Raw genomic sequence first — 13,455 nt, 5'->3', positions numbered from 1 at the left:
CTTTGCTGCTCTAGTCCTGCTGTTGTTGACTGCTGCCTTCTTCTTCTTTCTGTCTTCTATCTTTGTCAAGGACTCTGCTGTGATCCACTCTTTCTGCTGGTGTTTCTTAATTCCAAGCACTTCCTGGCATGCTGACCTAAGTGTGTCTCTCACTTTCTGCCATCTGTTGAGTACACTGTCTTCCTCTTCCTCAGACCGATCCTGTAGTACTGAAAACTTATTCTTCAGCGTCAATCCAAAATCTTCCTTGGTCTTATGGTCCTTCAGAAGGTTGACGTTGTACTTCGCTCTTCTGTCTGACGCGTCTATCCAGTTCTTCTTCAGCTTCAGCTTCAATCTGGCCACCACTAAGTGATGGTCGGACGCCACGCCTACTCCTCTTCTAACTCTAACGTCCTGCAAGGATCTTCTGAACTTCTTGCTAATGCAGACATGGTCGATCTGGTTTTCTGTCATGCCTGCTGGCGATACCCAGGTACTCTTGTGGATCCGCTTGTGAGGAAAGATGCTGCCTCCTATGACCAGATTGTTAAGTGCACACAGATCCACAAATCTCTCTCCATTCTCACTCATCTCTCCCAGAGCATGGGTCCCCATGACTTGTTCGTATCCTGTGTTATCAGGTCCAATTTTGGCATTAAAGTCTCCCATAAGGATGGTAATGTCTTTGTCTGGGAGAGTCTCTAATATTTTCTGGAGTCTGTTGTAAAAGTAGTCTTTGTCCTCCTCTTCACTGTCATTGGTTGGAGCGTAGCACTGAACAACATTCATCTTAATCCTCTTCATTTTAGTTCTGAAGGATGCTGTGATGATCCTGGAACCATGTGCCTCCCAACCAATCAGTGCTCTCTGTGCCTGCTTGGCCAACATGAAGCCTACTCCCTGTGTGTGGTGTGCGTCGCTCTCTTCATGTCCTGAATACAGCAACAGCTCTCCTGTCAACAGTCGTCTCTGTCCAGCTTGCGTCCATCTTGTCTCGCTAATGCCTAGTAGGGTCAGGTTGTTGCTCCTCATCTCTGCTGCAACCTGCGCCGTCTTTCCTGACTCGTACATGGTCCTCACGTTCCATGTGCCGATGGTAATCCTCCTGGCTGCAAGAAGGGTGATCGGTTTAGTGGCTTCCTCGCGGCTTTCACCACCCAGCGTCATGCATCTTCGAGTTGAAGACCCTTCTTTTTCCAGGCTAAAAGTCTCTGTTAACTCTATTGTTGGCGTTTCTGTAGCAAGCTGATTTTTACAGGGTGGAGTTGCTAGCCCCACGCCCAACCCTCCTCCTTTACCCTGACTTGGGACAGGCAGATGGCCCCAAAGGACCTCTCTGGTGGAGTTACTTCTAGGAATAACATGATGCAATTCATATCATGTATGATGCAATACCAGCTTCAGATTGCATCATTCATTTTTTTGCCTAAAAAGCAAGTACTGTCCAAACCCAGTCATAGATTTATTCATAGATTCAGTCAAAGATGTATTTTAGTCATTTCTGGTTTAAATTGAGATCCCTTTCCTTTATAACTCACTTATCCTCCGCTATTCCCAAGTCAAGGGTCGTATATACTGACCCAATAGCATAACTTGAAAACTAGAGCCAATCAACAATTTTAAGCATCATTTTCGTTCTCAGTGACCCAGAATTAGTAAAGTTTGACTACATTTATTTCAGAAGCATTTTGACTGTAGAGCAGTGTTATCTATTCCAGGTGAGCTCTACAGGGCTGGGTGAGAGATGATGTGAAATTTTCCCCAGCATGCCCAGTGCCTACCACATTCCTGTGTATGGAGCCCAATCTCAGGGTGGGTAGTGTTGAAGAGGAGTCCAAGTCCCCCTTCCATGCAAGGGGGATGATTCACTTTTGGTTTTATTGGGTACTATCTGGGGCTGATGGTTCTAGTTGATAGCCCATGGTGTGGACTGCATTCCTTTACAATTTAATGATTAAGATATTAAAATGTAAATGTTTGGACACTGGCTGCTTTTTATATTTTCTTATCTTGGACTCCTGTATATTAATGAAGGCTTGCGTTAATCAGTATAGAGTAGTGAAAGTTTTATGAACTTGTTTCCAATGCCAGTATTTGTGATTTTTTTTTCTGGAATAGATATCCTCCTAAATTCCATCAGGATGCCATTGTTTTGTCTCTTATATGTTTTTTTATATACGAAAACTAACTCAGTTCGCTGCAGGAGAGAGATCATTTTAAAGTGCTCAATCCTGAACTCATTTATGTCAACAGGAATGATCCCACTAATTTAAATATGCAGGATAACATTCCAAATGAGGTTTTTAATTACAACAGTTGTGAACAGAATACATTTTAAAATTAATGTTTTCATTTGAACATTTTTAAACACTTAAATATTTTAAAATCTTGAAGCTTATGCATAGAAATAATATATAAATACAATATTTCTGTTGATTATGCTAGAAGAGTGGGAGTAAGATGGCAGTGACATTGGAACAGTGGAAATTAATTTATTACAATGGAATAGCCAGGCGGGGTAGGGGAAAATGACACCCTTGGATTCTTGGATTCGTGCGTTTGTGCTGACAAAGGTTATAGTGCTGTAAATTTAAACGTAGAATTTTTGTAGGCAGAATGCATTGACAAATATGCCTAATGGTAATACATCTAGTACTGAGTGTCTCAGAACAGGTCAATAATAATGCTTATATTGATAGCAGCAATGTAGGAGATGTTACTTGGTATTATAGCTAAAATCCATGTTATCCCCTTAATCATAATTACATTAATATTGACAGGCCCTTGACAATACCCACATTACTATTGATAGATTTCTGTCAATAATATGTTTCTAAATAAAATATATTCATTCATAATTTGTACAATATTCAATAACAGCATTAAAATCTAATTGGAGAAATTCCTATTTTCTTTGTGATATACGATTTGTTTTATTTTGGAATGCACTGTACAAGATAGATTTTTGGGTTTTGGTTTCTTTTAAACTAAAAGCAAAGCATGGGCTTATTTAAGGAAGGAAAAGACTTTATTATTGGAAAACTGATTTTTCAGGGTTTTTTCTGTGAAATAAAAGCAATTGGCTGTGGTGATAAAATGTCAGCAGGAGATCTTAATATTTAGTTTTAAATCATTTTGTCTTAAAATATTTATGTAACAACTTAATCACACTGATTTTAGTAGAATGCACTATACTGTTTATCTGTTCTTGATTTTTGCCTTGAGCGTTCCCTTCACGTACTCCTAGCCTGGTGATATACTTAAATGAAACACTGGTGTTTGTCTTTATTTATTATTGGGCATACAATTCTGGTTCCTTCACTAGTTTAAAATGATCTAAAGCAAAATGAAGAAAAGAGAACAACAAGCATTAGGGACTAGGAGAAATGGAAGTTAATTAGGCGGCATGGCGGAAAACAAGATTCTTGGTGAGATCTGTATAAAACAGAAGAATATGAAATGAAGAATTGCAATGAAAAAATACAAGCTGAAAGATGATGATACTTGGAGGCTGTGTATTTATTTATTTATCGGTACAGACACCAAGCTGCATATTTGTTCCAATGGTAGGGCCAGTATCTGTGACAACAATACAAAGTGCAAGTCTAACGAAGCATTGAAATAACTGTTGGGGCAGGGAAAGTAATCAAAGGAGACCTTTTATGTTAGTACTGTTTAAAAATAAAAGTGGATAAAAAACAGAGTAAAATAAGAAACCACCATTGCTGCAAAACAGGAAATATGTGGAGTGAAAGCTTATTATTTCAACAAAAGTTAGCCACAAGACCATTGTGATTCTCATACATATTTATCATTCAGATGGGAATAGGCATTTCAAATTCTACCCTTTGATGTTCACATATGGATAACATTGAAATCAATGGGAGCAACTTCAGAATCTTGCCTTTTATATACATTCTAACTGTCCAAACAACCCTAGTTAAGTGCAGGCTTCATCAACACGGTCGTAGTGATGGAGGGTAATGAGTGCGATGTATGGCCCCAATCCAACAAATTACTTAAGTGTGTGCATAACTTTAAGCATGTGAATAGTCCTATTAAAGTCAAAGTTATGCATGTGCTTAAGTGGTTTGCTGGATAAGAGCCCATGCTAATAGATGTGATCTGTTGTGGCTTACATTATCTAGAAGTACTTATATATAAATTAATTTCCAGGACTTAGAATTCTTAGCTACTGCCATAGAGTCTGACTACACTTCATGGCAGTGCAAGCAGCAGGAATGGCTAGTCTCCTCGAGTATGTACCCATCATCTCAGACAAGTACATACTCAGGCTGACTAGCCCCTCCTGTTGCTCATGCCACCACAACTACTCTATTTTTAGTGTGCTAGTTTGATCAGAGCTAATACAAAGTATGTCTCCTTGAACTAGGAATTGCACTGCAAGTTTGAGGATTGGATATACCCATGGGCAACAAGAAAAGCTTAGCATGCCAACATCTTGAATTTTTTCTGATCTCCTTAACTTTATTATTTCTCTCAAGCACACATGGAAAAACTAATCACATCTACTGCAAGATTTAGCTCAACAATGTGTTCCTTGCGATAGTACTATGGGTATGTCTACACTACCCACCAGATTGGTGGGCAGCAATCAATCCAGCAGGGGTCGATTTTATCCCGTCTAGTCTAGACACGATAACTCGATCTCCGAGCACTCTCCCGTCAACTCCTGTACTCCACCGCTGCGAAATGCGGAGTCGATGCGGGAGCTGCAGCAGTCAACTCACTGTGGTGAAGACACCATGGTAAGTCAATATAAGTACGTCGACTTCAGCTACGTTATTCATGTAGCTGAAGTTGCATAATTTAGATCAATTTCTCCCCCCCCCCCCCCCCCCCATGCAGACCAGGCCTAAGTCTCCTTGTAGGTACACAAAGGAATACTGCTCTAAAGTTTTTATAATTTGGGCTTTGAATTGCAGATGTAGATCACTTGTAAAGCTTTTGGAACTGTTACAGTTTTGCCAGTATTTTTCCTCCCTACTTGTGCGCCCATTCCTCCTTCTCTTCTCTCCTCCCCCCCCCCCCCCCCAGGTGTGTGTGTGTGTGTTCAAGGAGAATTCATTCACCTCTTTTTAAAAAAACCTCTGTGTTATGGCAACTTTCTCTCTAACAAATAAGGACTGGATGCAGCTCCCTCTGGAGTTTGGTAAATTCCATTTCAGACTTTTGTTCTCTGGAGGGACTCATTCTGTTCCTATCCAACTTTTCTAAATCAACTAAATATGCTACCTCCACTGTGCAATTAAGTCCTATTGGTCTGTTTTGTGAGGAACTCAGTTTAAAACCCCAAATCTGTGGTAGCAACCTGTGCACTTATTAGATTACTAGGCCTCCTAGCAACTCTTTTTATTTGTTGTATCTCAGTGAAAGGACCACTACATAAGGTACCCCACAGCAGAATCCTGCATTTCTGAAACATGTTATGCCATGACTTTTATGCAAGATTACTTTGATGCCCTTATACTGTATACTACTGTTTTCCCATTGCACAGAATTGTTAATATGATTACATATGCACCAAGTTATTTTTCTAGGATAACATTTTTCATTCTAATACTCAGGCAGGAAAAGAGTACATATTAGTTGATGTTACCAGCATACATTAATCATCTTGCCAGAAAAATTGTTATACAACCAGTAGTAAAACCATGCACCTGTCAAAAGAGATTAGAAAACAGATGCAGGCATCACTGATATATTGTAAGATAATTTGTGTGTGTGCTGAATATTTATTTGATCTTTTTACCATTTTTTTAAACATCACTGTCTTTGTTTTAAAGGCTTTATTATCCCCAACTTGTTAACATTCCATATTTCTTCTATGCTTAGTTCTCAGATCTCCTAATATCGTCTGTAGTATATAGTTTATCAGCAACTTATGATGTGTTGATATGGCAAAGTTTGTCTTCACTACTTTCCCCTCAAGAGTTTACTTACTATACCTATTTGCCACATTAAGTTCCATAAACCAGTGTACTGTTTTACAATTACTGTTGATAATCTTCCTCTTCATTTTAGTATTTGATCACTCTTCTAGCATCAGGCAATGCATTGTCTTATAGTGAAGTACTAAATGTGTGATTAGTATCATGAATAGCTCAAAGAGGATACAGCTGTGTTACTGTGTGGAATAATAGTGCAGTTTAAGTAATTTTAAGATGGAAAGTAATGTTATTAATGACACTTCTTGAATGGTGCTGGTTGCAGTGTGTAATATTGCATTAATATTTCCTAAAGAGATGGCTTTGTTGCTTGTTCAATTTTGTTATTCACAATTTTATATGAACTGTATTAAAGTATAAACAATGCAAAATGTTAAATTTATACTATAAGCTTATCTGTATTTATTCCTAGAAAGCTGTGATGAAGACATGACTTCCAGTGGCAGTAATGCAGAGAGCGTGAACCCTGTGCTCAGAATAAGTCAGCTGGATGCTCTTGAACTAAACAAAGCCTTGGAACAGCTAGTTTGGTCCCAGTTTTCCAGCTGTTTTCATGGATTTAAACCAGGGCTGTTGGCTCACATTGAACCAGAAGTAAAAGCATTTTTATGGCTTTTCTTGTGGAGATTCACCATCTATTCTAAGAATGCAACTGTGGGACAAACTATTCTGAATATTCAGTACAAGAATGACTTATCTCAAACACAGAAATATCAGCCATTGAGCAAACATCAGAAGTTATGGTATCTTATCTGCACTGTTGGCGGAAGGTGGTTGGAAGAAAGATGCTATGATTTGTTCAGCAGTCGCCAACTAGACTCATTCTTCAGAGCCAAGCATTTCATTAATTTTGTAGCTGGACTTTTAAAACTTTGTGGACTACTGAACTTTCTGATTTTCCTTCAGAAAGGAAAATTTGCAACATTTACCGAACGTATTTTAGGAATTAGATCTGTCTTTTGTAGGCCTCAGAATGTTCGTCAAATAGGGTTTGAATACATGAACAGGGAACTTCTTTGGCATGGCTTTGCTGAATTTCTCATCTATCTTCTACCACTCATTAACATGCAAAAGCTCAAACTCAAAATTTCATCTTGGTCTTTGCCTATTTCAGTTTTTTCCAACAGTGAAAACACTTTAGCAGCACATTGCAAGGAATGTTCTGTATGTGGGGAGTGGCCAACTATGCCTCATACCATAGGCTGCTCACATGTTTTCTGCTACTATTGTATTAAAAGCAACTGCTTATTTGACATGTATTTTACCTGTCCTAAGTGTGGTACAGAGGTACACAGTATTCAGCCATTGAAATACAAGATTGAAATGACAGAAGTTCACACCCTCTAGAGTTTTTTGCAGTGCACTTGAAGCACATACTTTAGAGTAAACTGTATAATATTCAGAACCACTATTAAATTGATCATATTGTCATCTTTGTTTACAGCAGATTGATCTTTCTGTCTTATGTCTGTGGATATAATAAAGTCTGTATTGACATTAGTTTCCATATACTAATATAAAATTGTAATTTAACCATTATTCCAATTATAATCAAAGATTAATGGGACTATATTGTTGGTAGCTATCCACATATTTCATCAACTGCCTTATATAATCACCATAAAAGACATTCCTTGTAAACTACTTTTGAGGTAAGTAACTCATTAACATCTATAATAAAGTAGTGAGACCACCTAAAGAAAATGGAGAGCTGCACCCTAGGATATATCAGCAAAAAAAAAAAATCATATTCTCTTAGTACTGGGGAATAGGCTTAAAAGTACCTTTTAAACAGTTTTTGCCACTTTGCACCATTAAGTCAGTTTAAATTCATTGCAGTGAATCTCTTCCCTAATTGTCCCAACCAAATGCATCTACCATTCCAGGCTACTAAGTGGATACCACCCTAATCTATTATAAGTCATAGGGTACTTTTATTGCCTTTATAAACATTATAGGCATTCATATACCACAGTGATAAACGTGGGTCTCTTTGGTTATTTCCATTGTTGTTGTACCACAATTTCACTGGATATCAATTATCAGTACAGCTCTGCAATAGCAGAGCACCAAACTCTGAAATTGTCATAAATAACAGATGTTTTAGTGTGTGTGTCTGGGGGGCGGTTCCTTAGCAATACTAGATTTTATTTTTATTTTATTTGTTTTACTATGTAATTAGGTGAAATCTTGGCTGCAGAGGAGTCAAAACAACCAATTCTTCCCCCCTCCCCTCCAAACTATTTAGAAGACATTTGACACTGGGTTAATATTTTTAAGGGAGGAAATTTTGGAGCTAAAACTTCAGTAGTTGGCAGCTTCCCTCTAACACTGAAATTTCATGTTATATTTTCAAAATAGGATCTTAACTGCTGCTGTATTTTGTGACAACAGAAAATTCCTAAAATGTACGTCTTTCCTAAAGATATGGGGAAAAAAATTCAGCTAATTTGTGTTCTATTAAAAAGATAACTGCCTTTTGTTATGTTTATTCATTTATTGTATGGATAAAATATCACTAATTATAGTGTCATCTAAAAGGTGTATATAATAAAAACAAAGTCTGCTGATACTTTCTATTACAACAGTCTGAATCCCTTATTTTTAGGATGACTTTTTTCAGTCTTTTTTTTAAACTAAATCTTTGGTTAGAGTTCTGTTGTTCAACTACAGTTAGAACAGTGATGTTGCCAGAGTAACTAGTGCAGCTGTGGAATGAACCAATGCCTATAACTGGTGTAAGTTCTATGTACCCTGTACCAGAACTCTGAGTTTTGTTAGAAGTTATCAGCCTTTATTACTATATACCGTTTAGCTAGTTTCTACTCCTTATTGCATGTCTGAATGCACTTCTTCATTGTATCAATGAGTCTGAAAATGAAGATGTGCTTTCAGACTCAAGGTGAAGAGTCAAGTGGCTAGCCCAAGCCTCTGTCAGTATGGTAAGGTTCATATGGATATTTTTAGCACACTAGCTTGAGCCCTGTTAGCACAAATCTGTCTACCAAGGCTGGGACACACACTCAGCTGTGGTGTATACATACTCCACCTGTCACAGCTTTGGTCAAGATCACCCTGCTAGAGGCTCACCCGGCCCCTGTGTTTGAATCCCAACACCAAACCCATGTGCTCTAAGCTTTAGGCTCCAGCATGGTCTTTTGTCTTTGGGTGCCAGGCTTACTGTGGGCATAGACTCTGTCTGATAGTCTTTGTCAGAAGTGGAATTCCATGATCCAATGATGCTAGACCCCACAATCAGTGCTGGATGCCTGCCCTACACCCCCCACCCTCCCAAGACTTCTCAGTATCTGAGCACACCCTTTCCCAGATCACCACTCTTGTTTATAGTTTACACCTTCAGGGACATGTGATAGGTGGAAGCAAACAGACACAGATTTTGTAGCAGGATTTCTAAAATAATAACTCTTTACTTTAGACAACACAAGCTAGACAAAGCCATGCAAAATAAGAAACACCAATATGCAATTCTGTTTCAGGGGTTTTGGGGTTTTTTTTAATACCACTCAAGCATTTGGAATTTGGTCAGAGTTCTCTGGGGAGTCTGGGGCCTTCCTTGTCCTTTCTTTATCTCCTACATAGCCTTACCTTCTGGTCTCTTCTCTAAAAGGGCCAGTGAGAGACCATTTCTTTTATAAATTTCTAGTTGACACAGTGATGTGACTTTCCTGGTCAGCCTCAAACCCTTGTCAGGTGAACAGAGTTCCCCCACCAGTTGGTCTGTTACTTGGTCACCACTGGCCTTGAAAAATTAGTTTGCCCTGGCCAGTAACCAGCTCTTTGTCCCCAGGTGCTTCCATTTGAATGGACAATCATCAAGGTTTAATTACCCTGTGTTGTTAGCCTGCTGCTAGGTGCAAGAATTTCTCCTGACCTTTCAGCGTGTTCCAGGTCAATATGGAGGCTACAGAGCAAAGGTGATAGCACAGAACAGTAATAATCAAAATGGTGCTCAGAAAACAAAATGGAGTTTGTAGTTTGATAGATGCATGTAGTGAGTTCATAATATTAAACAGCATTCATAAGTTGTACATACATAAGTTGTCCCCCAAACCATCACATACACTATTTTTAAATAGACTATTAACAGAGATAAGTACTTACTACTGTGGACTTTCATATTGCTGAGATAAGCCTGTTGCGGGGTAGATATATCCCATCAAGGGTTGTCCAGTCACATACTGTCAATTGGGAGCTTACACCCCAATTGCTAGTCTCTCTGACAGCCTCATCCACAAAACGGGAGAGTGCAATCTAGCAGTCAGAGTCCTTTGGGCTACCCTGGCTCTTCGGGCTAAGCATGCCCAGCAGAGATGAAGGGGTGTGGCTTCCTCAGCCTGCCATGCACAGTTAACCCCTACGGGGCCAGTGCAGGTAGATACACCCCATCACAAAACCAAAAGGATGTTTTCCTTTAAAGGAACACTGTCAAGCCAGTAATCTGAAAGTGTGACTTAGCATTTTTCTCAAGTGTTCAAGTAGTGCTAACTTCTGCTGACCTTCCCCTTAGTTTGCTGGGTTCTTGTAAAATCCAATATTCAGGTTGCTAAAGATTCTCTCTAGCAATTACTATCTAAAGTACAGAGAAAGAAAGATTCCACAATTACAGAACACAGTATACATGGTGCTTTCTTCCTACCTATACTTCTTAGGGAGACTGAGATTCTGTAACACCCATGCCTCTTCTTCATCTTCCCAACCACTTGTGCATCACTCTTTTCTCACAACAGAACTGGAGTCAGTTTACCTTGCTCCTTGAAATAACTTCATCTCCCGTTCCCTGCTAACCTGGGAAAAAAATAATTTTGATTCCTTGCAGAACTGCCATGCTAACTGTTAAACCATCATACGAGCCCTAATCATATTCAATTTTTAAGCCACATATTTTGACAGTATTATGACATATTCATATAACTATTTATAAATACCTTTTTAAGAAACTCTGACATACTAGCAATATATGTCAAATGAGTAGAGATGCCAGGCCAAAGAGGGAAGAGCTGTAAAGAACACAGTACTTGAAGATTTCAACCTGGGCACCAATTAGCATTGTTTGGTATAAGTAGATTGTTGCAGGGCTTCTTTTAAAAAAAAATGCAAAATGTATTAGTTGTTAGAAATAAGTTATAATTGTTAGGGTGTGATGCATGATGAAATTTAGGCACCTAAACTCTAGAGTTAGGCATCTAAGTCCCTTTGCATGGCAACACTGTTGTCCATGAAACCCTGTAGGCACCTAAACTCACTCAGCACCTAACATTCTGCTGTCTAGGCAGCTGGGTTTTAGACTCTGGACAAGCACACTGCTCCCCAGTCTAGGTGTCCTGATGCCTATCTCCTGCTTCAATCCGTAGAACAACTCTTGAACCAGGGAAAGAGAGCCATTCGGTCACCTAAATTGCATGCAAGACCTGATCCAGTAGGTGACCACTGAGCATGTTTACCAGATTGGGTTCCATCCCAAATCCAGCTGGAAGAGGAGGCAGTGGTTAGCGCATTTATCTGTTATGTAGGAGACTCTGTTTCAAATTCCCTTTTCTTCCAGGGGAGGAGAAAAAGATTTGGACAGGAATCTCCCATCTTCTGTCTTTCAAGTGAGGACCCACTGAACTATGGTTTATTCTGATGTGAGGATCCCTCAGTCTCTCCTGTTGAAGCTGTTCCATTGTGGATAAATACTGAAAGAGTGATTGGAGCAGGAGGGGACAAATCCAGGGTCTCCTATCTCCCCCTACCTACCTCCTACTGTTCCACTGGGAATAAATATTTAAACAGTCATTAGACCAGACAGAGAAAGAAAGAGACCTGTGGGATAGTGGGTAGGACACAGCAGAACAGCTTCAACAGGAGAGATTAAGGGCTTCCCCCCTGCCCCATTCAAAATGCCCCATAGCTCAGCAGTTAGAGCACTGTCCTGAGAAGTAGGTGACCCCATTTCAAATCCTTGCCCCGCCTATGGCAAGAGTTGAACCTGGGTCTCCCACATTCCAAGCAAATTCTATAACCATGGGGCTAAAAGTTATAAGGGCAACAGTGGCAGCAACAGCTCCGCCTCTGGCTGTTTTGGTTTGAGAGGCAGGGGCATAAGTAATTCCTGCAAGAAGTGGTTTAGATGCGTAAGCCGCCTCAGTCCAGGCACCAGGTTCCCATTTGTGGATCACAAACAGAAGTAAGTGCTTCCCTGCAGCCTGGGTTTAGGAGCCTATCTTCATGATAGGGGCAAGGCTAAGTTCACACCCCTCTCATTGGTATATCCCAGAGTTTAGCTTAGATGGCTTTGTTCCTAGTTTGTTGGATTTGTGGATCAGATTCTAAGGTACTTATCTCTCCCCATTCATTATATAAGTAGCCTTGGTGCCTAAATCGGCATTGTGGATCACAAATTTCCCAGGATTTTCTAGGCACTTAAAAGTTAGACATTTCAATGCTATCACAGCACCTAAGTCCCCCTTTGTGGATCTCACCCTTAGTGTTTTTCCTATTTACTGCCTATAAATTCTCCAGGAAATATTTGGTGGGGTCCTGTGGGCAAAGGCAATTTGTAATTCCAAAAGATGCAATCTTTTATTGAAGCATTCCAGCTGAGTGCTGTTCTATTACAAAAAAAAAAAAATTGGTATTAACCATAACTCCAAAATTATACTGTGAAAAAAATATTTCACCTAGCTTCTTAAAATTAGCAAGACATTCTCACAATCTTAATTCCCCCCAAAATTTCCAGTGGGAGTTTTCACAATATAGCTTCTACTACTGCCACTGACGGTTACCAAATTAGGGTTCATATTGAAATGTTCACAACCTACCTTGTAAGGCACAGAATGCTCCTTTTGAGCATATTTGAGGTTACTAATTAATCCCAACTGTTAGTTAGTTTTGATCACTTAATGGTGTGTCTCTTTCCATTGCCCCCTAAACAAAGCAAAACATTAACTGATGTCAGCTCTCAAAGAAATTGTGTAGCCTTCAAAAGAAATGAAATTATTTTCTTTAACCATCTATAGAACAATTTTTATGTAGCTACATTAATCTAAGAAAGCAAGAGTCTTTTAAATTTCAGTACACATCTTACAAACAACAATAGCCAACTGATATGTGGTGGTGAGTGATATCTAAATAGTTACTTGTACTTAGATGCCTAAGATTACAGGGAGCCATTGCCTTTAGTTTGTTTTTGAATAATTGCTTAGGAGTAATTTTTCTCCGACAATATACATCAGCCCTACTTCTTGTAGGAGAAGAAAATATTTTGGGGTTCAAAAGACAATATGAAAAAAATTGTCATATTTTAAGGTATGTAAGTGGCTCTGACAAATGTGGACTGTGTCCCTATTAATACTTTTTCTCTTACAAGAATATGAGAGGCTGGATGAATTTTTTTAATTTCATTACAGAAGTAATAGCACTGTTTTGGTGTTTTGTAAGCAGACGTTATTCTACTAGTGACTGTCTAGGTAGTGATGCATTATTCTGAATTCTATTATTTTAC

General features: G+C 39.1%; 1 protein-coding gene across 6 annotated transcripts in view; it reads left to right on the top strand.

The window, feature by feature from the left end:
* The window catches only part of PEX2 (peroxisomal biogenesis factor 2), a 29,498-nt gene extending 20,962 nt beyond the window's left edge, over positions 1–8,536 (top strand). For 5 of the 6 annotated variants that reach the window (XM_039527910.1, XM_039527909.1, XM_039527905.1 and 2 more), the window contains one exon: positions 6,364–8,536. In XM_039527910.1, the coding sequence (XP_039383844.1) occupies positions 6,381–7,298 (918 nt within the window). In that variant the 5' untranslated portion in view covers positions 6,364–6,380 and the 3' untranslated portion in view covers positions 7,299–8,536. Of the gene's footprint in view, positions 1–4,511; positions 4,752–6,363 lie in introns of those variants that run through there. The other variant, XM_039527908.1, reaches the window with a different exon arrangement.
* Positions 8,537–13,455: the final 4,919 nt, after the last annotated feature.

The sequence above is a fragment of the Mauremys reevesii genome, linkage group 2 (assembly GCF_016161935.1).
Source record: "Mauremys reevesii isolate NIE-2019 linkage group 2, ASM1616193v1, whole genome shotgun sequence".
NCBI classification, from domain to species: domain Eukaryota; kingdom Metazoa; phylum Chordata; order Testudines; family Geoemydidae; genus Mauremys; species Mauremys reevesii.
This window is presented reverse-complemented; position numbering and strand designations above follow the sequence as displayed.